This window comes from Osmerus mordax, chromosome 15 (assembly GCF_038355195.1).
Source record: "Osmerus mordax isolate fOsmMor3 chromosome 15, fOsmMor3.pri, whole genome shotgun sequence".
In the NCBI taxonomy this organism is placed as follows: Eukaryota; Metazoa; Chordata; class Actinopteri; order Osmeriformes; family Osmeridae; genus Osmerus; species Osmerus mordax.
This window is the reverse complement of record NC_090064.1, coordinates 5,649,956-5,672,037: the sequence shown is the minus strand read 5'-3', so window position 1 is coordinate 5,672,037 and position 22,082 is coordinate 5,649,956. Positions and strand designations below refer to the sequence as shown.

The following is a 22,082-nucleotide window of genomic DNA, read 5'->3' as shown; positions in this document are numbered from 1 at the left end:
TTTTGTACTTTTTAAATAGTGCCTTGATATAGGATTACTTAGTGACATGACGTGCATTCCATTGCACAACAAATACCGTGTGTAAACCTCGTTCATATTTAAACAACAGCTACCAGAAATGACGGCGACTTGCCAAGTGCTGCAACAGTTTGAAACTCATGACTGATGTGTGTTTGACTGTGACATATTAGGCGACGTTTCCCATCGATTGCCATGTTTCATCAACACTTCTCCAGTCTACAAGTTTGACAACTTCTCATTGGTAAAAGCAACCCAAGGCAACACTGTAGTTTGCGTAAGAAGCAGAAATGAGAATTTGTAGTGGTATTTACAAGAAACTGTGTACATATTCCTAGATGGTGATGGCTGGGTCATGAGGATCAGCAGAGATGGCAGTCCCAACCACAGTTCTTTTGTGGATTGTATGAAATGGTTTGGCTGTTTGTACCACTATAACAAGATTTGTAGAAATAATAAAAGTGGGCCCTTACCGTACATGCTCCTCTGTTACCATGCCGACTGTATAGGGGTTTGTTTGTGATTTGTTCCAAGGTTGTCAAGGTGGGGCACTTTCAGTATTCGTTGGTTAACAAAGCAGCGATGGGTGGAGGGGAATCGTATAGTTTGTGATTATAGCACGAGTCATCCAGCCCTCAGATTAATGCACAAACTAGATTCCCTAGTACAAAGTTATTGCCACTGCTACAGCTCTTAAGGCTACTTGAGTACTTCAGACATCACAAAATACCTTGTTTATGAAACAGAGTTAGTGCTCTGAATGTTCTTTCTTTTGAGACTTTTCACAAACTTTCACTCACCATATAAAACCAATGTATTTTGTTTTATAAATAAACTTGACAAAAATATAAATGCAACATGGACACATTACAATGAGTTAGTGTTCAGATCAGGTCATTTGAAAAACATTCATTTGTCCCTTGTTAATGAGAGATCATTAGGTTGGTTGTGCAAAGGGAACATTTCATATATGGGACATTATGTAATTCATAGAACATGGGACCAACTCTCGACTTCAGATGTATATTTTTGCATTCATATTTTTGTTTTGTGTACTGTGTGTCTGTGCTAATTTAGGATTGTCTTGGGCTCTAAGCATCCAGAACTGCTGAACACTTTTTATTCAAATACAAAAGAAAAAGATGGAAGCAAGATGAAGCTTTCCTCTGATAATGCGCTGTATTTAAATGTGTGGATATTCCTAAAATGGTTGTGGTTTGTTTACTTTGGCTTCCACACGCTTTTTCTTGTCATGAAACGGTGTGAACCTTACTCGTTGTAAATTCCTCCTTACTTGAAGTTAAATACGCCTCTTCCGTTCTTTGTTGTTTAGTGATATTTGGTTTTGTGGCTGTGGAGCCTTCAGTCTTGTTCTCATATGTTGTCATAACACTGCTGGGGTGTTGTGCTTATTTACTCCAATGACTCCCAGATCCACACCTTTTCTTTTTCTTTCTCAAAAGTAATTCTGGCTTTATACACACACACACACACACACATACAGGCCTACACATGTTCGCCATTATCGACCTTATGCTTATGGCGGTTGACTTGGGGTAGGTAGACCATGTCTGAGGTCTGTAAGCCATTTTCCTCCACTTCATTTGAATCTGGTGAATCTCTGCTGGAATTGGGTTGAAAATGCACAAATTCAGAGCCGGATCTTGTGATTTGTTCTAATGTATAATGGATTTATGACACATAGCTAATTAAGCACAGCAACGCTGTTGGAAGTTAATCTCTGAATCATTTTCCAAAAATCCAGAATGTCTTGGATTTAATTTAGTGTTCCTCTCAGGTAGTTTGTGGCTGGTACTCTAATTCCCGCACACCTCTTTCCAAGTCATAGGACATGGAACGGCAATGGAATTGAATGGGATGTGGCTTTCTATAGGGCGCTGACTCATCTATTCTGTGAATTCTGTTTACCTACCAACCAAATATTATTATTATTATTATTAATGTAAAACCTGAAGCAGACTGGAATGAACTTGTTCTGTCACAAACAAGATAAGGAATGTTGATATTGTGGTGGCTGGTTGCCCTGGTCACAGAAGGTAGAACCTCCAATCATCTTAAGCTGTGAAGGTATTCCCATTTGCGAGCGATTAGTGGTTGACTTGATGGGTACATCTTTTTAAGTAATTCCTGTGGCATCCAAAAGTTTTGTTGAAACGCTGTCGAACCGTCACAAACAGACCACATGCCTCTTTTGTGTACGCTCCAGGGAGGGTTTTGTTATTCATTCAGGGCATAAAACGAACCTTGTTTTATTTTCATCCCAACATAAAAAGGAGTTTTGATCCGGCTTGAGTTTGACGCGATATGACGGCCCCGATTTTGAATTCATAGACAGAACGATACTTCATCCTTTTGAAGCCGATGGAGAGCATATGTAGAGCTACACCGCGAAACCGGTTCACCGCTCCATAGGGCTCTAAATTGCATTAAATATAGCATACCCCCTGTTATTTAAGTGGAGAAAATAGAAGCGAGATGGAAGAAGTTGGACTCTGCTAAAAGAAGCCTGGTGGTGTACCATCTCCCTGTGTGATCGCTTGGTGGAGCTCCTCTCCTATTCACCCTTTTGTATTGCGGATTTTCCCGGATTGCTCCGGGCAACCATGCTGAGCAATCAAACAGTCCATCCCTAAACCACAGAATACATTGAAGTCAGATGCTTTCTGATCGGAAGGGCTTTAGTATAGAACTGTCTGTCTTTTCAGTTTGCATAGTCGTCAAGAAGAGTGACAGAGTTTTAGTTCTGTCTAGATTAGTAAAGATTAAGATTAGTAAAAAAGTAAAGTGTACTGCTGTAAAATACCTCTGCTTTTAATAAAAAAGTAGGGATTTCTTTGTGTGTATATACCTCTTTATACACCAAGGCAGTTGCAATATAATTTCTGTGAAAAAACAAGTAATATTGATCATCATTGATCTGTAAAATACCATAATGTGTACATTTTAGATAACGCTTTTCTCCAAAGCATCCAAAGTGTCAAAGAATACATTGAGCTTTCAATACAGGAAAGTTCTTTTTAGAAATGTCTCATGCAGGACAGTCCCCTCGCTTCTCCACGGGAAAATGGAAGACGAGTCAAGTTCTGCGCCTCAGATGGTGAAAGTGCTCGTGTCCTCGTCTTCCGACACCGAGCGAGAGCTGGCGCGGGCGTTCAGCGACATCTCCACCGCCGGCTCCTCGTTTCCACGGCGACCCCCGCGCCTCCCGAAGCGCTCTCCGAAGCGCTTGGCGACCCTCATCACGTGCCCGCGGAAGGAGGAGCCCACGAAGGCGTAGAGGACGGGGTTGACGCAGCAGTGGCTCAGCGCCAGGCTCTCGGTCACCTGGGCGGCGCGGTCCAGACCCTTGCTGACGCCGCAGTCTGTGACCAGCGCATAGATGACGTCCATGGCCCGGCACAGCTTGACCACGTTGTAGGGCAGCTGGGTGGCAAGGAACACGGCCACCACGGCCAGCAGCACGCGCAGGGCTCGCCAGCGCCTCCCCTCCCTCACCCCTACCGCCCCCACCAGCGCCCGCGCCACCCGCCAGTAGCACACCGCCATGACCAGGAAGGGCAGCAGGAAGCTGAGGCCCACCTCCGCAATCTCCAGGGCCGCCTTGGCCGGCCGAGCCAGGCTGGGCGGGTAGACGGCCGTGCAGGCCGGCCTGGCGTGGCCGCGCTTCACCGTGGAGAACACCGCGTCGGGCAGAGCCAGGAGCGAGGCCGCGAGCCACACCGCCACGCACACCAGCAGCCGCCACCGTCTCCTGGCGGCGGGGCTCGCCCCCGAGGGACCCGCGGCGGCGTGGCGCCCTCCCAGCGCCCGGTAGCGGTCGACGCTGACGCAGGCCAGCAGCAGCATCCCGCAGCTGAAGTTGGCGGCGTACAGGAAGGAGGCCAGCTTGCAGGCGGCCACGCCCAGGCGCCAGCCGTGCACGGCGTCCGCCGCCCAGAAGGGCAGCGTGAGGAGGAGGAGGAGGTCGGCCACGGCCAGGTTGAGGATGCACACGTCGGTGAGCGTGCGCAGGCGCCGCGGGGAGGCGTACACGGCCACCACCAGGGCGTTCCCCGCCACGCCCAGCACCAGCACCAGGGAGTAGACCGCGGGCAGGAAGACGCGGGCGAACGAGCGCACCTCCTCCTTGTCGCAGAGGGTGTGGTAGTCGGTGTAGTCGACGTGGCTCCCGTTGGAGCTGGAGTTGTCGTAGTCCCAGTAGTCGTAGTCGTAGTCGTGGTCCTCTTCCCCCATGATGCTCTTTTGTTCTCTAAAGAGAAAGAAGTTGTCTCCGTTTAGCGAGTGTTTTGAACCTCAAACGAAACCACTGTCAACAACTTGAAGGGAGAAAAAAAACGAACTTGACAAGAACACACGGCTGTATTTCATGTAGGGCCAGAAATGGATAAATACGGACTCTTTGTCTAATCGATGCGAATAGGTGGAACTTCAAAAATGCTGGTTCATCTGCGTCTTGTAACGGCAGTTTAACCAATTACTGCATGACCGTCGGTCTTGTCAACAGGAGTGTTCCCAGTACCATCATTCTGAACCCTGAAGGCGGTTTCCATTAGTTTTTTTGTAACTCTCTTGGCTAAGAAGTGACTGTGTGTGTGGGCACGCGTGGGCACATCATGTGTGCGCACGCTTAGTGTGGTGAAAACCCATCAGCTCCTCTTGTTCAGGAATGTTTTTCACACAACCTGTCAGTTGGAATTGTGTGCACAACCGTGCGTCCAAATCAGCCCTAAACCCTGGATTTAAGTTTTCAAACACACAACACCGAGTCATCCAAGTACAACGGAAAACTACGCTGTCCGTGACTGAGAAAGGAATTTTCCTGCCATCCAGAAGCAAAGCAGACAGTTGATAAGATTCACGTTCTTGGATTTTCTGGGAGTGTGATTCCTGTTTGTCAGGCAGTTTCTGCGTGCCTGAGACCTGACTGTGTGAAGTATCTGTGTTCTGATCAGACCAGGTATAGCGTGCGTTCTTATGTGGGTCAGTGAGGTATCTTGTCGTGTTGGTTAGCGATCTCCCTCTGCAACTGAGTGATCTGCAGGGAGATGAATGCAAACGTGTGTGTGTGTGTGTGCACGTTATCACAGACAGTCCTGTCAGAATCTACCGAGGATGCTTTTGTCTGGGGAGAGGCAAGTGGTAGGGCTTCAGTTTGACCTGACAGTCAGTCTTCAGGAGAGCCTCCCATGGGATTTCTCAGAAAACGTATAGAACCTGGAGCCCTGAATCAACGAGATGGTGTGAGGCTTTAAAGTGACGGCTCCACTTGATTAAAACCAACAGATGGAGTTGATTTGGCTAATGTGAACTTGCAGGTGCTTTTGTTGGGACACCTCTCCTATTTGAAGTCGGGAACATTGTAACGTTTTCCAGGTTTATTGTGTAATTCTTTAGGGAGGGGTTGATGTCAGTGTCAAGCCAGATGCCTCAAATATTTCAAATATTCTTGGAGCCTCATAGTTGTTTTTTTCTATCTTTGAGCGCAAATGGGAGTAATGTAAATGTTTTGACATTTGCTCCTCTTGAATGATATTCAGTTTAAGCTTGAAGGAAATTAACCCTTACCCTAATACATTTCTAATGCATTAAGTTGAAGTATTATATTGTTATTTCATAAATAGATGTCAACTTTATGAACCAACCAGAATTATCAAGTAAAAGCGGTAAAGATTCTAGTGCAGGACTTTGAACTGTAAAAGTAGTAAACCGTCAGAGTGATAAAAATGTGACTGCCCGTTGTTTTTTTAGAATCCCAAAAACATACATTTCCAACCTGACTAATTTCTTACACATACTTTTGAAATAGAAAGAAAATATTCACCATGTCTTCAATATACGAGACGTAAAGTATGTACCAGTACGGCAATGAGAAGGAAGTGTGTCTTACCCTTGATCTCTGTGTGTGGAGGGCTGTGGAGGGCTCTGACGATAGTGTCAGTCCAGCTGACTCCTAGCTCCAGCGGTGTGCTGTGTTTGTGCTGAGGGAACTCCCTGCTCCTCAGCGCATCGCTCCACCTCCACAGCTCTACTGGCCCGGTCACCAGGTTAGGAAACTCTCTCTCTCTTGCCACATTGCAGAAACACACACACAAGCTGAGGGAGGTGCATGTGAGCTCAAACATTAATGACGGGATTTGAAAGGCATATTTACTTTATAGCGTTTTCTTAATTATGTAGGGCGTTTCTGCTTTCTTGAGACAAATAGTGTAGAGTGACAGGAAATGTAAGGGAGAGAGAGAGAGAGAAGAACATGCAGGAAATTGCCTGGGTTGGAACCGAACCTGGGGCCCTGTGCTACGTGGGTTGCGTTCTTAGCCGGTTAGCCCCAGGGGCCCCCAACTACTTACAAATTGTTATTATATTGGATTATGCTTTCTCTACTTATAAAACACGAATAAAATAACATGTATTTTGGCCCAGCTTCCACAATCAGTGGTGGTTGCAAACCACTAGGTTGTTGCAAGTCTGACCTAATCCAAGTTTCCTACCAATTAGCTAGCTCTCTAAACAGAACAGTTTGCTAAAGTGAAACCGAATGTCACATGTGTTCTGTTCTGATCCAAAACATAAGTGCCCACATTTCCTATTTCCACTGAGGATAAATGACAGGTTTGCACCAGATATTTCTTAATCATAAAGGAAGCCCCTGGCTCTATTTGTTCCTTACAGTTGTACAGAAGATGCCTTTAGTCCCAGGACACACCACGGAACATACCGGTACTTTACGTTCATTCACCTGGTGGACGTGTCAGGGCTTGTCCGGCACATGCCAGCGCTAATGCCCTCTGCCCCCTTGTTGTTTCTTCTATCAGCTTGAGCGTTTCTAGACTCTTATATGTAAGGTCTGAGATAGACAGGCCGCCAGGTACAAACAAACTTCTCCAGACACGAGTAACTCCAGGGGACTAGGGGGGATGTGCAATTATGAAACGTTTATTGAACTGAACATCGGGTACACACCTAAATCTTTTCTTCTTGCAAGAAACTCGAAACATACAAGTTTACATTTTTTCAAAAGTTTAGGATCTGAACAAAAAACCTCTTCGTCAGATAAGCACATTTGCCTTTGTGTGCATGTTTTCCACACTAACATGTTTTTTTAGTTTTCAGAGTGTTCTGTGCACGTCCATTCAAATAGTTTAGATCCGTATCGATGCATTATTTCCCCATTCCACGTAAATTCGGTTCTGTTGTCTGCATCACTCGCCTTACTGTCGGGACGGTCTGGTGTCCATGTGTGGGACTGTGTCGGGCCCCAGGGATTGGTCAACAGTGCGGAACGGTAAACAGGAAGGCCCTGGAGTGACCCAACCCCAGTGTGGGTCGCCCTGGGCTCCAGGGACTCTTCACATCCCTCGTTCCAGCCTCATTCCCGGAGCTCCTCCGTGAGGGAACATAACATAAAGCCCAATCAAAGCTAATACTTTCCAGTGGTAGCAATACAACGTTTCATTAATCATCAATTTCCTGGGATATTGTTATTCAGAATGGTCTCTGTTATGAGACATTTTGGTGGTTTTTGGTGACCAGTTTAAATGAGGACCCCAAATTGAGATTTGCATGGGCTAATTGTCCTCGGGATTCTGTTACATTGCTGCCCCCTAGTGGTTTCTGTTATCAAGAGGTCAGCTGTGGGCTTCTCACTAGTTTGTTTCTCCAGGACCACAGCAGTGGTATTTGAAGATGGTTGTCCTTACATATCTCTGCTATTCACAAGGCAGGTACGTGAAGGTCAATGAGGTCCCAAACAAATGTTTTCCATCTCCCCAGGTGCTGGGAACCCAAACTGCAAAGTGGCTATCGTGATGTGCAGGAGCAAGACCCTGGATGCCAACAACAGGTTGGTAACACTAACAGCGTTGCTTGAAACAAATCATTTTCTCACTTCATCCCTGCGTTCTTTTCCCCCAAAGCGTTTCGGCTCCAAAATACACACCACAAATAAAGCGTCTCCACCCTTGTAGCTGTTAAGATGAGTCATCAACATATGACATTTGAGGGTTGTGCCACGGCTTGTTTGCAGTAACTGTTTTAACTGCAGCCAGCCCGTAACAACAGGGATTTAACAGAAACCATTAATCGCAAAGTACCACACCCTCGACTCTCACATTTATAAACATTTAAAAGATGCCATTCCCAGATAATACCTAGACTTGAGTTCAGATGTTCTAGAGAAATGTTGACCATTTGATGTTTGGGCGCCCGGTACAAAATGTGATGTTAAAAATGATGACGATATACAACAATGATGCGTTCTTCAGACACGCTGACCACAGCATGATACTGGTCCCACTCAGCGCTCCTGGAGTAAACCTGATCAGACCACTCACTGTATTCGGACAGGATGGTGAGATGACCTTCATATCCTTTACATGACCTACAGTTAACAAGTGCTACTAAGCTCATTTTGGGGTCTTTACTATAAACATACACATTACAACACATTCAAATCCACTGACGTTCCGTTTTCCACCCAGACGCGATCCACGGAGGACATTTCGAGATACACTTCGAAAATGTCCGTGTTCCTTCCTCCAACATCATCCTGGGTAAGTTAATGGCCTTGGGGCACGTTAACATTATTAATGACATTAATAGCAGGTACCATGCTTCCTTCATGATCTAATGTCTATCTCTAGACCACCCCCACACACACAGTTTGTAATGGTATTGTGTATGCGTGCGTCCCTGCCCGTCCAGGGGAAGGGAGGGGTTTTGAGATCGCCCAGGGTCGTCTGGGCCCGGGCAGGCTGCACCACTGCATGAGGGCGGTGGGGCTGGCAGAGCGGGCCCTGGAGCTGCTGTGTCAGAGAGCTGCCAACAGGAACACCTTCGGAAAGAAGCTCTACCAACACGTGAGTGTGTGCCGACGCGCGCCTCAGGAGAACTCGTCCATTCACTCGAAATTTGTTTTTAGTGTGGATGTGGGTGTGTCCATTGTATGCACATTTCATTTTCAAACGTGTGTACTATCGTAAGTCTTTCCTGAATTTGTGTGTTTTTTAATTCATGTGTATTTACTTTTGTACGCTTTCCCAAAACGTGTGTGCCTTTGTCCTCGTGACTCCAGGAGGTGGTGGCCCACTGGATAGCAGAGTGTCGTCTGTCCATAGAGCAGACCCGTCTGCTGACTCTCAGTGCTGCTCACGCCCTGGACACTCTGGGGAGCAGGGCTGCCAGGAAACAGGTAACACACTCTCCCTCTACACACACACACACACACCAACGAGGTGAGCACCCAAACACAAGTCATCCTGAAGAAACATAAGGAACATGGGTTTTGGAGGAATTTCCAATTATGTTGATTATGGTTTCATAGTCAAGTCACATCTAAAAGAACCGATGCCGTTTCCCTGGCCGCCATGCTAACTGGTTTCTTCCGCAGATCGCCATGATTAAAGTGGCTGCGGCCAGGATGGCGTGCGAGGTGACGGACTGCGCCATCCAGGTTCACGGGGGCGCGGGCGTGTCGGATGACTTTCCTCTCGCCCAAATGTGAGTCCATGCATCATCGCACAACATTGGGTTCAATGTTTTCATAAAGCAAAAGCAAGCATTCCAAATCTGTACCTAAGTACCATGACATCAAACTGCGGGGGGGGGGGGGGGGGGTCAGCAAGGCCTAGCCTACACTCTGTTCAGATCTTTAAATTTACATTTTGTCATTTAGCAGACGCTCTTATCCAGAGAGACTTACAGTAAGTACAGGGACATTCCCCCGAGGCAAGTAGGGTGAAGTGCCTTGCCCAAGGACACAACGTCAGTTGGCATGACCGGGAATCGAACTGGCAACCTTCGGATTACTAGCCCGATTCCCTCACCGCTCAGCCACCTGACTCTTTCAGTCTAGTCGTCAAAACATTTGCTGAGGTTGTCGCCCTCTGCAGGTACGCGTACGCCCGGACGCTGCGCATCGCAGACGGGCCCGACGAGGTGCATCTGTCCTCCATCGCCCGTCTGGAACTGAGAGACCAGCTGAAGGCGGCCCAGGCCAAGCTGTGAGCCTGATGAATATCACGCCAATCAGGGTTAGCCCTGATTTCTTTTTTTCTTCTTCTGATTAGCACAAAGAATGCTTTAACAGGATTATTGAGCCCTTTCTCTAGCATAGATTGACTTCTCTGCAAACCCCTAATACTTATTCTTATTACTCACAGGATCATGTCAGACGGGGAGAGAAATGACTCACAGGATCAGAGCAGACGTGGAGAAAAATGAAGCCAAAGTGGTACTTCAATAAACAGATACTGTCCCAAATTATGATTGTAATAGTGAAAAAAGGCAGTCCTTACCTGATAACACTGGTTTAATACCCGATTGCTGTGATTTGTTAGAAGGCTGTGTACACGACACCCACTGATCTGAACAGGTTAATGATCTCCTTTTGAGAAGTGGAATAATTGTTGTTTGAAATTGTAATGTTGAATTACAAATTGCACTAATTTCTAAGAAATGTTGTACTGTAATGTCAGTGTATGTGTACAAATTGTCTTGTTGCCAAACAATAATACATTACCCTCCAATATAACTCGTACATAAGTTAAAGCATAATCTCTTTAGGAAGTAAAGCAGTAAGTTCATACAATGTCTCCCTATATCCAGCTTTTCAATAAACACCCAGTTATTATGAATCCTTTTAATGTGAACTACAAAAAAAGAAAAATGAGACGGCATGAAAATAAGACTACGTCATTGTCACACTCGGTACAGGTGTGGTCTACCACGAGGATGAATCCCATTGGGTGGGCAGGGAATGAGGGAAGGGGGGAGAAGAGAGAGAGAGACACACACACAATCTTATTTTTACAATATAAAACAAAAACGGTGGCCCAATTGCCGTGGCAACACGTGCATAACCATTTTTCCTCATCTGTACAACAACATTCAGGCAGAGACACCCAACTGCCACTCCCAGTCCTTTTATACATCACAGCAGAGAGGGGGGGGGGGACACAGGGGGCGGGGGAGTGTGTGTGTCAGTGTTTGCTTTTCTTGGACTTCTTGTGGGAGCGGTGTGGGGAGCGGGATTTGGAGCGGGACTTCTTGGCCGACTTCTTGGGCGTCCGAGAGCGGGACCTCCGGGAGCGTTTGGGTGTCCGGGGTGACGAGGGGGACCTGAGAGGGAGCAGGGGGGGGAAGGGTTGGGATTCAGCATCTGCAGCTGGCTTGCACTACTACATGTTCCTCTGTACTGGCTAGCATGCGGCAATAATATTTCATCAAACAAAAAAAATAAACATCTAATACTTTTCTCCCCTGCAGTCAAGAATACAATTATTATATTTAGATTTTTTTGGAGCGGGGGGAGGAAAAAGTTAGTATCTCTCTCTGTGTGAGGGACTGACCTTTTGGATGATTTCTTGGTGACGGAGCGAGGAGAGTCTTTGTGGGCGGAGCGCGACACGTCCTTGGGGTACGAGCGCTCGGACCTCTCGGAGCGCTCCGACCTCTCGGAGCGCGGCGAGGGCGAGCGCGCCCGGCGCCCGCTGCTCCGTGCCGGGCTGGGCGAGCCGCTGTGGCGCCGTTTCCTGGCGACCGCGGGCGACGGGCGCCTAGCAGAGACATCGGAGGGTGAGTTACCGACGCAGAAAACGAGCGTGGCGTGGCAGCGACGTTTCGTGACGGCGTCGAGCGCAAAGTACCTCTCTTTCCTGGTGGGCGTGGATTCCTCTTTCTCCTTCTTCACCTCTTTTGTGCGGGCCTCGACTTTTTCCTTTTCCTTTTTCTCTCGCTCTTTCTCCCGTTCAAGTTTCTCCTTTTCCTTGTCCTACAAAAAATATATATTTTTATTTGAGTCTTAAGATTGTAATCTTTTTACTGTACTGTTAAGCACCTTGAAACCCTGAAAGGCTCATTACAAATATTATTCTTCATTTGAGAGGCTGTGTTTGTGGTGGTCGTGCCTGGGGGCGCCTCCCTACCTTCTGCAGCAGCTTGTCTCTGTAGTGCTCCACCTGCTCCTGGAGAGACTGGCCAGACTTCTTGGGCCTCTTCCCGGACTCAAGCTCATCCTGGAACTTCATCACCTTCACCTGCCAAGGAGAAAAACAACATTATTTCATAAAAAGGAACATTTGGAACCAATACATTATGAAAGAAGAAGGTTTAGGGCCTCTCTCTCTCTCTCCACATGAAAACAGCATCATCTTATCAATGAAGGTAAATGTTTTTCGGGCTACCGTGCGTGTACTGTGTGTCCCTGACACACGGACATAAGAACACAATTGTCTCATCGCAAAGACCGGTGAAGCTAAAGACTGAGCCAGTGTTGAAGGTGGCAGGCCTCAGGGTGGTCACCTCGATCTCCCTGAGCTTGGAGCGTTTCTCCTCGTTCAGGCCGGACTGCTTGACCTTGCTGTCCGCCGGCTCCTCCCTGACGGGGTTGGAGTAGCTGTGGGGGTCCTCGGAGCATGGACTCCTGTCCTCGTCATCGCTGTCCACCTCGTCCCTACCAGGAAGCAGACCCGGGTTAGTGCACGAACAGTCACTCACGAGCACACTGTCCTGGTTTTCTTTTTGGTCGATTTGAAATTTGACAGTGTGGTTCTTGGTTTGGTAGGGCTCACAGGTAAAGGTTCTTCCTACTGCAACTACTACATTGATGAACTCAACTGTCATAATAATTCATTACTGGGCATTAGAATATATATATATGAGAGAGAGAGATATAGATATATATATATATATATATATAGAGAGAGAGATATATGTATAGAGATATATATATATATAGAGAGAGATATAGATATATATATATATATATATATATATATATAGAGAGAGAGCGAGAGAGAGCGAGAGATAGATATTATATCAGTTTCATAAAAACGTATCTGGATGGTTAAGAGAATTCCAACTCACTTGTTCTCTTCCGGCTGCTCAAATACCTCCCATTTTGAGGTGGTCACCGCTGAACAGGAAAGGGACAAACAAACACCACGTCAGTGAAGAAGGGCACCTGGAGTGTGCGTCAGCAGAAACGGGTAGAGCGTGCCCGAGGCTCCTGGCCCCCTGCTCCTACCTTGGGCCTGCAGCTCCGCTTCGTCCACCGCTTCCCACTTGGAAGGAGCCACTTTGAAGGCGGCTGCTTTCGCCGCGGCGTGCTCCACTGCAGGACGAGGAGAGAGACGCCGTTATGACACCACGTCCCCGACGCGGGGTTCAAACAGTCCCCCCTTGGCCTTATCAAGCCCTCGCATGGTTTTCAGGTAAACTGTTTGCTTTTGTTTTGTTGCTTTTTTTTTAATGATTTATTGGGACCGTTTTTGAGTTAAGTGTGACAGGAAAGGCAGGGGGAGAGAGAGAGGATGACATGCAACGAAGGGCCCAGGACAGATTCAAGCCCATGCCCAATCCCAGTTTTATCCATACAGACAAAGTGTACATCTGTACACAAAAGTCTTCTCTCTGGCCTCCTAGCTAAGCTGGACCACTCACAGGGCACCCCGTCCAGATCCTCCTCCGGGGCCTTGATCGGAACTCCGTCCAGGTCCTCCAGAGGGGCCCCGTCCAGGGGGGCTCCGTCCATCACGGCCCCGTCGATGGGCATGCCGTCCACGTCCTCCAGGGGAGCCCCGTCCATGTCCTCTCCGATGGGCGCCCCGTCGATGTCCTCGGCCGGCTCGGGCAGGGCCGGGGCCGGGGCCAGGGCCGGGGAGCGCTCCAGGGCTGCCGTCTGGAGGGACAGAGGTTTCGGTTAGGCAGTGAGAAGAGGGCGTCGGCAGCCGTGGAATACATTTCCCACGGTGGCCTGGCGTGACGTTTTGTCATTATTTACATTTAGTCATTTAGCAGACGCCCTTATCCAGAGCGACTTACAGTAAGTACAGGGACATTCCCCCCGAGGCAAGTAGGGTGAAGTGCCTTGCCCAAGGACACGTCATTGCACGGCCGGGAATCGAACCGGTAACCTTCTGATTAATAGCCCGATTCCCTAACCGCTAAGCCATCTGAATATATTAAAAAAATATATCTGTGCCGAAAAACTAAATTTCTCACTGTGCCCGTGTACATCTCAATATGTACTACCTTGCGCATTTTGATCACCTACATGTATAACAACACCTGTATTCAACTATCGCTAGCTAACGCAGGGTTTTCTAGCATGTGGAGGAGGATTTCCTAATATTAGGAAGAGAAAGAGGGGGTTGGGGGAGATGAGAGCAGGGCACCTTCTCACCTCTATGACAGCAGCCAGGGTGAGGGGGGCAACCTCCTTGTCCTCCTTGGACAAGTTGACCAGCCCCAGGAAGATGTTCTGCAGCTTGATGAGGAAGGGGTCCGGGTACACAGCCCAGTCCTCCCACGCCCGGAAACACGACATCACCCGTTGCTGGTGGAAGGAACATGGGAGGGAATTCGAATTAAGATTAGAATTTTAAAAGGAAAGATAATTGTGTGTGTGTGTGTGTGTGGGGGGGGTTGTGTTCATAGAAACAAAATCATCGTACCTTGAAGTTTTCCGACTGGAGGTGGCCCTGTATCGTCCTGTATGTGGCGTTGAGGTCGGAGAAGATCTGGCAGAGCTTGGTTTCGAAGCTGAAAGACAAGGAAGACGGGCTCAAACACGCGGCGACGCGACTCTGGAGAGGAGCGCCCCCCCGCTGGTCACGCCTGGCGGCCCGACAAACCGTCGGCCGCGGAAAAAACAACTTACTACTTCCTGTAGTACGAAGCGTTGGCGACTTTGGCGGACGAGTTGTACAGCACGTCGGAGACGAGGTACAAGCGAGCGATCTGAAACGCGGGAAGAGGAGGGAGACAAGTGTCACAGCTGTGGCCACGCAGAAACGACGTGTGCGGACCCGTCAGGGTTCCGGCGCGAGGGGGGGCTCTTGCCTTTTTGGGGAGGGGGGTCTTGAGGATGGAGAGGGACTCGGTGACGCACTCCACGATCTCCTCGGCAGCCTCGGCGTGGCTGAGGCAGAACAGCATGGCCTCGGCCACGTCCCCCTTCCTGGGGCTCAGGCCTCGGAGCAGCTCCTCCAGCTTGTCCCGCTCCCTGGGGAGGGGAGGTGTGTGGTCAAACCTTGGCTACTGCACTGAACCACAGCAAAAACCTTGGCTACTGCACTGAACCACAGCAAAAACCTTGGCTACTGCACTGAACCACAGCAAAAACCTTGGCTACTGCACTGAACCACAGCAAAAACCTTGGCTACTGCACTGAACCACAGAAAAAACCTTGGCTACGGCACTGAACCACAGCAAAAACCTTGGCTACGACACTGAACCACAGCAAAAACCTTGGCTACGACACTGAGTCACAGCAAAAACCTTGGCTACGACACTGAGTCACAGCAAAACAACTCGATCAAAACTTGGCTACGGCACTGAACCACAGCAAAAAAAAAACGTGGGAAAAACTTAGCCACGGCACTGAACCACAGCAAAACGCTGGCCTCGCTATAAATCTGGGTTCACACACACCTTTTGAGCCAATGAACTGTCAGGACTTAAAACAATTTCCTTGACCTTTTCTGCTTGTGTATATTCTAAACAACATCCTAAAATACAGTGCTAACATACTGCTAGCCTACAAACAGATGTTTCCACATGAAGGTAGGCCTGAGTGTAAATTTGGTCCAGTTTCACAAATGTCCCTGACTGTTCCCCAGTTACTAAGGTAACTGGGGAACAGTTTCCACTGTGTGAGCCCTAAGTAAGACAGGAACATACTCTTCCTTTAGGCAGCCCTTCTTGCCAGGCTCCTCATCTTCTTCCTCCTCCTCTCCCTCCTCGAAGTTGCCGTGCAGGTAGGGGTTGAGAGGAGGGGGCCGCCACAGCGAGCCGTTCTTGAACATGCGGAACTCGTCCGTCCGCCATTTTGTCGGCGCTTCTCCCTGGAGAGGCGAGTTTAAGACTGTTTTCAGACTCGACAAAAGCATAATTTTCAGTCTCGAATGGTTAAGTTCATCGTGGCAGCATATCTCTACGAGCCTATCAAGTATATAATTCAACCCTGCGTATGCCCAACTATAATTTGAGTAGTATTATGGTATGTCTTGTATGTCTGACCTGAAGTATGGAGTAGAGTTTCCACCGGTAGTACACGTGTGCTGGGCTCTGGTTCTCAAAAAGAAACCTGGTCGACAGAGAACACAACCGTTAGTCCAATATGTCAAACATGAAGCAGCCCGTTGAATAAAAATGTTTGTAACACACACACACACACACACACACACACACACACACACACACACACACACACACACACACACACACACACACACACACACACACACACACACACACACACACACACACACACACACACACACACACACACACACACACACACACACACACACACACACACACACACACACACACACACACACACACACACACACACACACACACACACACACACACACACACACACACACACACCTGTACATGGGGTTGTTGAGCTCTCGGTTCATTATCATGGCTTCGAACATGGGGCCTTCACGCACCACAAACTCGATCATTCGGTGGATGAGAGAGAGCAAATTCCTATAAGAAAAACACAGTTAAAGCACACGGATTCAGAGTGGCCGACCCTTCTTCCAAATTCTGTGTGTGTGCTAGCCTTCCCTACAGCTGCAGGCCTAAACACCCTTCACAAAACAACAGGAATGTGTAATACAGCAAATAAAAACTTATGACAGCGGAAGGGCTACTAAATAATACACAATTGTGCACTTTAATGCCGAGGAATCGAAAATGGATTTGCCTAAACTGAAATGTTTTCCCTACTTTATTTACACAACTAAGTTGAGATATAATGGAATAGGGAGGATAGTAGAACTGAACAGGATAGGCTGTAACAGGAGAGGGGATTGGATAGACACTAGATTGGCAGACAACATCGACCAATACAGTGCCTCTGCAATTCCCTTCCAACTCCTGACTTAACTGAAGAACCAAAGCAGTATAGGATTGTTGGCCTAAATAGGCTAAATGCCAAAAACATAGGGACTTCTAACCAAACTGGTAAGAAGGAATTCAATGTAAATTGGTTGTCTAATGAAAAGTTGTGAGAAGAGACAGGATAAGGGGGAACATCATCTAGTGGACTGATAGTATTAGCCTAAAGTGGCCAACAAAACAGTTTGTCTTTCATTTGACAACACAGATCACATTTACTTGGTAGCACTGGAGCTGATCGTACCAATGGCGGGGGTAAAATTCTGTATACTTTCCCAATCCATCCCATGATGCTTTGCAGGGTCCCTCGCTGCCGTAGACAGTTCAACTTGTGCTGCTCACCAAGGCCAATGTCAAAGGTCATAGAGACTAATATTGGGGGGGGCAGGGTTTGGATTTCTCAGCCCAGGGGGCTAGGTTTGACCTGAGCCCCTGATTGGGTGACAGAGGCCATGGGGGGGCGGGGCAGTCTAGATGAGCAATAGTCAGGGGAGGCAAGGAAGGGCCTATTAAAAGCCTGCGCGGTGTGCATATGGGTATGTTAAGTATGTCACCTAATCATCAAAATATGTAGCTTGATGGTATGGTGAGGTAACATGTACGCTATGTGGTGATTCTAGGTCAATCGATTGCTATGACAGTGCCTAAACTACAACTAACTGCTATGACATGATGTTTGTTGGACAGACTTAGATTAAGTGTGAAAATGACCAACATACTTCTAGAGCATGACATGAGTCAGTTCTATGGGTGGCGTTGGTATTTGAGCTAACAGGAAGCCTGTAGGACACAGAGGGCACCTGCCTCGACTATTGCTCACCCACACTGAACGACCCCCCTGTAGCATGCAGTGATCCAATTGATCAGGACGTTTTGGGTTCATTCTAATGGGATGTTTTTCTACGTTTTTACACCAATTAAAAAAGGAAAAACATGTACCTTTCTGTTGGGATAACCACTTTGACTATGGCTTGCGACAGAGTCTGTATATGAAGTCACATCAGATAATAAACATAGAATATGTGAGTATTGTTAAAAGGCAACAGGTGCAAAAATATATATAAATATTGATATAGAAAATGCATTTTGTTTTTGAAAACTGCATAGAAAAAGAACAACTTTCCTTTACTGCTATGAGTTTGACTAAAATGGCACGCTAGCACTGCATATAAACATGTCTAACTTCCAAACACTTACCATTTTAATACTCCTAAACACCTTGGTTCTACCAACTGAAAAACGTCCATCTTTTATCCTCTCCTTCCACCCCCTCCTTTGAAAATGCCACTCTATTCTACCGAAAGCCTAGAAAAGCAGGACTAGAAAACTAGGACCAGCTAGGACCAGGACAGTACTAGGCCTAAATCCCCTCCCAGCAGAATGATTCAAAAACGAGGAGAGCTGACGGGATGGAAGTTACCTTGTCGAACTCCTCCTTGTTTTTGGGCGGGGGGAGGAGGGCGGCGTTGGGGTTCTTCAGCCTCTCGCGGGGCTGGGCGTTGAAGGGCAGGCCGGAGGGGGGCGGGGGCAGCGTGTGTTCCATCATGGAAGGGGGGATGTAGATGGGGTGGGGGGGGATGGGCACGCCCTTGCCCCAGCCCAGCTTCATCTCAAAGTTCATAATCATCTTGCCTGGGAGGGAGGGAGGGAGGGAGGGAGGGAAAGCCAGTTGACCAACCGTCTTACGAGGGGATTCGTTTATGCCCATCGTGAACGCCACAATTCTGATGTCTGACACCTGGCCTGGCTACATTTCGGAGCACTTCTCCAAGCTGACCCTCCTCTCTAATGAACAGCAGACAGGGGCAGACATGTTCTAAATAAAGGTGCACCAGATCCACGATTTTTCAATTCCGATACCGATACAAACCTGCAGATACCGATACTAATTCCGATACATAGTTTAAAAAATATATATATTAACCACACACCACTTATTAAAGAGCAAATAAATGCACAGAAATGCACGTGCTTTGGGATCAGCGCCGTCAGTCCGATCTCCCACGAGAACAATGGCGTTAGGATCAGCATCCGATCCGATATTGGATTGGTCCCATCTAGCTCTAAAGCAGCGGCTCTCAACCCTGGTCCTCAGCGATCCACTGTCCTGCATGTTTCCCTCTTCCAACACACCTAATTCCAATGACTGGGTCGTTATCTAGCTCAGCAGACGCCTGGTAACGACCCCTTCGTTTAAATCAGGCATGTTGGAGCAGGGAAACATCTAGAACATGCAGGACAGGAGGGGTCCCTGAAGACCAGGGTTGAGAACCACCGTCAAGACAGTGCTGTGGCGTGACCGGGGGCCTTTTGGCCTACCGTTGAGGTTCTTCAGCGCCCTCTCGGCGTCTCGTCGACTCATGAAGGCCACAAAGCCACAGTTCCTCTCCCGGGCCCTCTCCTCATCCGTCCTGGGCCACATTATCTTCACGCTGGCCAGGGGGCCGTAGCGGCCAAACTCCTGGCACAGCATCTCCTCGTTCATCTGCCAACAGAATGAGAGCCTTGCTTTAGAACCGTAATATATTGACGTATTGTGATGTCCTGAAGGCATCTTTATTCCTTTGCTTGCAGGAAAAAAAAGGTTTTCTGTCAATGTTTAATGTTGCTAGTGTAATTAGCAGGGTTACTGCAAAATACATAAATGCATATCTTGATTACCTCAGGCCTAAAGATCAATGTTATGGCGCTTGTGACTTTTGGTGCCATCTTTCATAAAGGGGCTGAAAAGTTACCTGCGGGTTGATGTTCCCCAGGTACAGGTTTGTTGTTGAGGGGTCTCCTACGTCGTGTGAGCCGGGGGCTGACTCGTCCAGAACTGTGGAGCGGAAGGGGAGAAAAAGGGGCCTTTTGTACACAGTCTGCATGGAGCCACGCACGCGCTTAGCCAGATGAAGATATTATCAAAGCATGCCACTGTAGTGAGTCAAAATTACCACTGGACGGACGGTTTCTTCGTGAAGAACCATCCGCTAAAAGAAGCAGAAAAGCAGTGTGAACGTTGTTTTCTAAGCCAAGGAAGGGTACGTCGGGGTTGGGGGTGAGGGTGTGGTGGGGGGGGTTGTGAGTACAGAAGAGGCAGGATCGAGGCGCAGGAGAAACTTAAGCTCAAGGAGAAAGCTAAACTTGCGGCGGGGGGGGGGGGGGGTCACACGTAGGACTTACACGAGCGCCTGCTGTCAGCGCCGGACAGGGGTTCGAAACGGCTGACTCGCCCTTTGTTCTTGTGCCTCTCGTCCCTCTCCTCCTGAATCCTGCGGGACAAGACGGGGAGCGTTACGCAACCGAGGGCAACCCCGCCGAGAAGCACACCAGGTTGGATGGAGGAGGCTGTCGGGGGGAAAGCGACGCTTACTGTTTCAGTTCTTCCTTGAAGAGCTCCAGGTTACTTTTCTTCTTTTCTTTTTCAGTTGGTTTCTTCACACTCTAAAAATGACAACCGGGGGGGGACGAAGGGGGGGGGGGGATGCCAAGTTGTTAAGGACAGTTTAAGGATTTCCCGGGGACATCTGAGAAAGTTCAAACCAGTACAAACGCTCACCCCACTGATACATACCGGTACGTGTCTTTTGTCTATCGCTAAAAACTGCGGAGGGGTCTCTAAAGGCAAGAAGCTTTTGGCTTCAAAGCGGGACTTGGGTTTGTACAATTTGCCTTTCTTATCATCAGCGGCAGCCTCCTCTGTGAAAGGAAATGTAGGAGACATACGGGGAAGACACAGATTAGATTAAAGACGTAGGCATGGGTGGCCCTTTAAGTCATGTAGTATCGAGTATTGCGCAGCCTTGCATGTGCCAAACTGTTGACTCTTTATTTGAAAGATGTCGATTTACCTTTAGATGCATTTGCAATTCCACCTCGAACAAAGGCTTTGACCTTTCCGTCTCCTCCTTCAAATGCAGCCAGAAACTCCTCATAAATCTCTGCGGCTGCCCGTTCATCCTCCTGCATAGAAACAGAAACATTAACCACACATATACCCTTTATTTCAGTGTATTAACCAAACATATACCCTTATCAGTTAGGTCATGTACATATGTGAACAATAAATACAGCAAATGGCTGTCAAGTGAAATTGTATGGTCAGACATTACCTTCTTTTTGATCTCATCTTGCTCTTTTTTGCTAAGGGTCCTCTTGGCCACGGCCATTTTCCCGATGCTGAATGATTTCAGCTTGCTCTCAAGCAGCGCCTACAGATGTAAACAAAACACATTAAAGAATCTGATACTTTAACGTGCGGTACACCATGCTGAACTACGCAATACCTAACCAGTTACAAGAGATTACAATTATTTGCAGCCATTCGTTAAGAGTAAACCGGTTTGCAACGACAACTAACAAGTTACCATTGCTGATTTTAACAACTTCTGTACACAGTTAAAGAGCAAACTAGACTTTGTATGACACAAAAAGGTCTTTACAATTAGTCTATCTAGCTCTCCAGTGATATCGTCTCCGTGATAACTTCACAATTAGCAAGCGGTACTTTTAGTACAGTTAGGTTAACAGTAATGTGACAGAACCTCGGGAGCACTCCACCTTGCTAGACAGTTCCCTGTCTAGCAGGCCTGAGCCGGAGGGCTTGCCTACACGCTCAAGGCGGCAAAAAATATAGACTTGTGATTGTAGCAGCCCTAGCTAGCACCAGGCTAGTATAGCTAGTGGGCTGATGGTGGCAACATCGCCAGTGAGTGACCAAGGTGACACCGACTTCCTAAAAATGTCGGCACAGATTGATAATAATGTTGAACGCTAGCCAACCAGTATAATACCCGTACCCGTTATTATTGAACTAGTGCTAACTGTATATGCCATGGTGGTCCGCTCGTTTAGCTAACTAGTGCTAGCTAGCAAGGCCTAACTAAGACATCGGGTTGACTTACGTCGTCTGGTAGCTAGACTAGTTAGCCTAGCCTAGCAAAGTGTTTAGGCTGCACTCCACACTGCAATCTTGCACGTGCAGAGCAATACAGAAGCAATACTTCAGCTATCAAGACTGTTAAAATACAACAGTATTTATCACGCTGAACAACATTTAACAGTAAATATATCAGACGAGTTTAGTACAAATAAATTAACCTTTGCGCTGGCTTTTTGAGATCCACCAGGCGTTCCGTCCGCCATCTCCG

The 22,082-nt window shown here is 47.7% G+C and overlaps 3 protein-coding genes across 6 annotated transcripts in view; 1 reads left to right on the top strand and 2 right to left on the bottom strand.

Moving 5' to 3' along the window:
• The window catches only part of acad11 (acyl-CoA dehydrogenase family, member 11), a 17,992-nt gene extending 7,318 nt beyond the window's left edge, over positions 1-10,674 (top strand). The window contains exons 14-21 of the mRNA XM_067252098.1: positions 7,810-7,879; positions 8,301-8,386; positions 8,517-8,588; positions 8,740-8,894; positions 9,110-9,226; positions 9,425-9,534; positions 9,927-10,067; positions 10,197-10,674. Of these exons, the coding sequence (XP_067108199.1) occupies positions 7,810-7,879; positions 8,301-8,386; positions 8,517-8,588; positions 8,740-8,894; positions 9,110-9,226; positions 9,425-9,534; positions 9,927-10,041 (725 nt within the window). The 3' untranslated portion in view covers positions 10,042-10,067; positions 10,197-10,674. The remainder of the gene's footprint in view (positions 1-7,809; positions 7,880-8,300; positions 8,387-8,516; positions 8,589-8,739; positions 8,895-9,109; positions 9,227-9,424; positions 9,535-9,926; positions 10,068-10,196) is intronic.
• On the bottom strand, positions 2,871-6,074 carry ackr4b (atypical chemokine receptor 4b). Its single transcript, XM_067252102.1, has 2 exons — positions 5,927-6,074; positions 2,871-4,288 (listed from the first exon to the last, which is right to left on the bottom strand). Exon 2 carries the CDS (start codon positions 4,270-4,272, stop codon positions 3,130-3,132), a length of 1,143 nt encoding a protein of 380 aa, XP_067108203.1. The 5' UTR covers positions 4,273-4,288; positions 5,927-6,074; the 3' UTR covers positions 2,871-3,129.
• On the bottom strand, positions 10,661-22,082 carry u2surp (U2 snRNP-associated SURP domain containing). Of its 4 annotated transcripts, XM_067252094.1 has the most exons (26): positions 22,033-22,082; positions 21,045-21,143; positions 20,784-20,895; positions 20,507-20,631; positions 20,306-20,376; positions 20,116-20,204; positions 19,887-19,922; positions 19,686-19,768; positions 19,270-19,435; positions 18,371-18,582; positions 17,890-17,933; positions 16,432-16,536; positions 16,057-16,123; positions 15,718-15,881; positions 14,878-15,040; positions 14,696-14,775; positions 14,490-14,577; positions 14,219-14,371; positions 13,477-13,714; positions 13,061-13,147; positions 12,901-12,949; positions 12,337-12,487; positions 11,961-12,071; positions 11,682-11,806; positions 11,385-11,591; positions 10,661-11,154 (listed from the first exon to the last, which is right to left on the bottom strand). In XM_067252094.1, the coding sequence occupies exons 1-26, from the start codon at positions 22,075-22,077 to the stop codon at positions 11,016-11,018; spliced, it is 3,009 nt and encodes a 1,002-aa protein (XP_067108195.1). In that variant the 5' UTR covers positions 22,078-22,082; the 3' UTR covers positions 10,661-11,015. The 4 variants fall into 4 exon arrangements, with proteins under 4 accessions (XP_067108195.1, XP_067108196.1, XP_067108198.1 ...); XM_067252095.1 differs by lacking the exon at positions 19,887-19,922; XM_067252097.1 differs by lacking the exons at positions 17,890-17,933; positions 19,270-19,435; positions 19,686-19,768; ... (5 more) ...; positions 21,045-21,143; positions 22,033-22,082 and having other exon boundaries at positions 18,371-18,477.